The following is a 4082-nucleotide window of genomic DNA, read 5'->3' on the forward strand; positions in this document are numbered from 1 at the left end:
GAGGGAGAGACTACCAACCTGGGAGAGGAGGTTCGCTCAGAATCAGAGGCTACAGGAGAGAGAGGGCCGGAGAGAGGATGCCGTCGAGAGAGAGGATGCCGTCGAGAGAGAGGGTGCCGTCCACAGAGAGGGTGCCGTTGAGAAAGCGGGCCGGAGAGAGGGAGAGAGAGAAAGAGAGGGGGTTCCGTCGACAGAGAGGGTACCGTCGAGAGAGAGAAACGCCATCGAGAGAGTGCCGGAGAGATAACACCGACGGCCGGCGAGAGAGAGAGAGAGAGAGAGAGAGAGAGAGGTGAAAATAAAAAAGTAAAGTTTATGAGGGTAAAATAAACGATTTTTACCTGAGGGTAGATTTGTCTTAAAAATCTCAAACCAGTCACTATCACTCTACATTGGTCATTTACAACTCTCCCCCCTTGACACATCATTATCATATCAAAGCCATTTTTCTTGGTCATTTTCTCATAAAAGAAGTATATATACCAGCGTCAAGAATTTCCAGTCATTTGGTAAAGTCGGCCTATTCTTCCTATTGGTAAATGCACAGGTTAGTACTCAGCAGCATCCTTGACCATTTTTAATCTTTGCCAATCTGTTTTGTAAGAGCCTAGCACATATCAGCTTTCATAAATGGTGCATGCAAAAAATAATGCAGTGGGAAACTTTTTTTTTATCAAAATTCATAAATGATGAAAGCAAAAAACATTTGGTTGTACTGTAAACACATTTTCCTACTACGATCTCTTGAATTTCTATTAACATGCTATATGAGGTCATGATACACACTATATACTTTAGAACATATGAAGTCTTGACTTTGGCTTTTTGTTGACACGATTCAAATCATCAACCATTTCTAAATATTTATGACATTACCTATTGTTTAGGAATGCGTGTTCAATTATATTACCTATTTATTTTTTTACTTTTTGAATTGTTTCGATACAACTTTTTATTATTAATTAAATTTTTTACGTCCCATGCATAGAACAAATTTTCTTACTACCATTCATCAAAAGAAAGAAGGGAAATGATAAATTCGCACCCATTTCTTCCTAGGCCACCCCATTCTGGTAATATAACTATCCCAAAGTAATAACTTTACCTTTGAGAGCCCCACTTTTCACTGTTAAATGCAATAATTGTACCTTTGAGAGCCCCACCAATTAAAAGGGAACAGCTACACCTACTCACTTTTCAGCAGATATCTTATCCATTTCATTAATGTGAGGTAGCTGCTCTCAAATGCAATAGCCAGCTGCGAAATGCCTTTATGAGATGGTCCCCAGCAGATACCTTGTTTTTGGCTTGCCTTTTTAAATAATTTCTATGAACTTACATTCAAATATCCTGGTTGGAATATGGAAGCAAAGGCTAGCAAGATGAGAGACTCAGGCAAAGCGGCGGAATCCGATGACTCTGAAATGGAAAACAAGAAGAGCAATATCCCTGATTGGGTGATTTCCATCTGGAAGGAAGTAAAGTCACACCCATCAATAAGTATCACCACCATAGGGAAAGTACCACAGATCCTGCGAAAGGTAAGGTCGAATAAAGCATGTTTCGATCCAGAGGTGGTGTCTTTGGGTCCCTACCACCATGAAAAACCCCATCTCAAACGACTTAAGAAGTACGAGCGACTTAAGAAGTACAAGCACATGGCAATGTGGAGATATACTAATTGCACCGACAACATAACAAAAGCCGAGCCCTTCTACGATGCATTGATAGGGGTAGTGGATGAAGTTAAGAGGTGCTACGAGAAGAAAATTGAAATTTCAAACGAAGATTTAGCTTGGATGATGTTGATAGATGGTTGTTTTGTTCTGGAGTTTATGAGTGAAGCGCTTGGCAAGAAGAACAACTTGCTGAGCAGGCATGATACGTCTCTTGTGGTGAGGGACATGATGTTACTGGAAAACCAGCTCCCATTTCTGGTTCTTAAAACATTGACAAAAACCAAGGAGGCAGTGGACCCATTTGATGTTCGTACCGAAATAGAACAGGCAGATAGATCAGTTGATGCTGTTCCTGTTGGTGATCGAATGGAGGCAGAAGTTTTGTGCTCGTTCGCAGTGAACCCATTTGATGTTCGTACCGAAATAGAACAGGCAGATAGATCAGTTGATCCTGTTCCTGTTGGCTCGTTTGCAGTGCCATTTGATGTTCCTGTGGCCTCTGGCTCGTTTGCAGAGCCATTTGATGTTCCTGTTGGCTCGTTCGCAGAGCCATTTGATGTTCCTGTTGCCTCTGGCTCGTTCGCAAAGCCATTTGATTTTCCTGTTGCCTGCTCGTCCTACGTGCCATTTGATGTTCCTGTGGCCTCTGGCTCGTTTGCAGAGCCATTTGATGTTCCTGTGGCCTCTGGCTCGTTCGCAGAGCCATTTGATGTTCCTGTTGCCTCTGGCTCGTTCGCAGAGCCATTTGATTTTCCTGTTACCTGCTCGTCCTACGAGCCATTTGATGGCTCGTTCGTAGAGCCATTTGATCCTGTTCCTGTTGGTAATCGACTGTTGACGATCATCAACCAGTTCACTGACCGTCTAACAGCCTGCCCACAGCTATACTCTGGGAAGGTAATGACAGGCTCTCTCTCTCTCTCTCTCTCTCTCTCTCTCTCTCTCTCTCGACCAGGGTAGAACTCGCCCTTAATGGCTAGCTTTTAAGAGTGAGAACCTCGGTCCCGACAAGTGGTACCAGAGCGTGGTAACCCCAGTGTACCCTCGAGGACGGTGTGCCTTTGAGGATTGAAAAATCCCTCAGGAGAAGATCTCGTAATTCCCATGTTGCCGCCATGTGAAGGGGCGATATGGTCCACGTTTCTTCCTCGTGGAGGGGGAGATTGTTGGGGTTCCACGGCTAGCTTTTAAGGGTGAGTTCTACCCTAGTGCCAACTTTCTCTCTCTCATTTCCTTTTTATTGTTTTGTTCGAAAAGGGTGAAAAGAAATCAAGAGGCCAAGGAGGAGATCATGTCAATGAAGATGCCGGAAAAACTAGGGACAGTGAGGGAGATGGCAAGGACATTGAACCGGTGCACCTACTGGACAGTTTTCGATCAAAGCTTTTGGGAAAGAAATCTGCGCAGAAATTAGAAGACACAGAATCAACTGGCCGTAGCTGCTATTCTTTTCGATCAAAGCTTTTGGGAAAGAAATCTGCTCAGAAATTAGAAGACACAGAATCAACTGGCCCTCGCTGGTATTCTTTTCGTTCTGCAACAGAGCTCAAGGCCGCAGGGATCAAATTCCGCAGGAGTGAGACAACCAAGCTCTCTGATGTGAAATTCAAGAGTCACTACTTCTGTGGGGAACTCTTCCTCCCCCCCATCGTTGTAGACGACTCCACTAAGCCCAAACTCCTCAACTCGATCGCGTATGAGTTGTGCCCAGATGGGCCTCACGACTATGGGATCAGCTCTTATATATGCTTGATGGATTCACTGATAGACAGAGAGGAGGACGTGAAAGAACTGAGATCAGAAGGCATCGTCTTGAACTCCCTTGGCAGTGATCAAGAGGTAGCACAACTGTTCAATGTGTTGGCAACAGACTTGATCCTTGACTCTCAAGCGTATGTAGAAGTTAAGAGAGGGATTGAATCCCACTGTAAGGGGCGTTGGAACGTCTACATGGCCAATCTCTATTACACTCATTTCAATACTCCATGGACGGTCATCACCACCATTGCTGCTGTTTTCCTGCTTCTCCTAACAGCCTTCCAAACTTACTTCACTATCTATCCTACCGGCAGCTGATTAGCTATGTTGCTGCTAATGTTCTACTCTTTGTGTTTGTATTCAGTTTGTGTTTTGACTGAACCCAGATAGTTAATTGAGTAGATGGATTTGTTTGGCATGTCTCACTCTAGAATTCTCTCTATTCTAAGCAACGGATTATGTCCTTTCTATAAAATTTGAAATGCCACCATTTGGATTTACGTAGAGAAAAAGAACTGTGGGAAATCATTTTTGGTCCGAGAATCAGTTTTTGATTTACAAGCGCTCTTTAAAATCCAAGACATTGAGCCCAATAATTAGTTTTCGAGTCAACCCTCTCTGAAATTGAATACAAGCAGGGCGATA

General features: G+C 43.6%; 1 protein-coding gene across 1 annotated transcript; it reads left to right on the plus strand.

Moving 5' to 3' along the window:
- Window positions 1-1322: 1322 nt before the first annotated feature.
- On the plus strand, window positions 1323-3855 carry LOC143892012 (putative UPF0481 protein At3g02645). The gene is made up of 2 exons (XM_077396489.1): window positions 1323-2470; window positions 3134-3855. Exons 1-2 carry the CDS (start codon window positions 1362-1364, stop codon window positions 3753-3755), a joined length of 1731 nt encoding a protein of 576 aa, XP_077252604.1. The 5' UTR covers window positions 1323-1361; the 3' UTR covers window positions 3756-3855.
- The last annotated feature ends 227 nt before the right edge of the window (window positions 3856-4082 follow it).

Source organism: Tasmannia lanceolata, unplaced genomic scaffold, assembly GCF_043159265.1.
Source record: "Tasmannia lanceolata isolate RefF3 unplaced genomic scaffold, GAP_Taslan_0.1 ptg000015l, whole genome shotgun sequence".
In the NCBI taxonomy this organism is placed as follows: domain Eukaryota; kingdom Viridiplantae; phylum Streptophyta; class Magnoliopsida; order Canellales; family Winteraceae; genus Tasmannia; species Tasmannia lanceolata.

Coding starts and splice junctions, on each gene's coding strand:
- LOC143892012 (XM_077396489.1), top strand. CDS start 1,362: ATGGAAGCAAAGGCTAGCAAGATGAGAGACTCAGGCAAAGCGGCGGAA. Junction 2,471..3,133: donor TACGAGCCATTTGATGGCTC/GTTCGTAGAGCC, acceptor CTATTCTTTTCG/ATCAAAGCTTTTGGGAAAGA.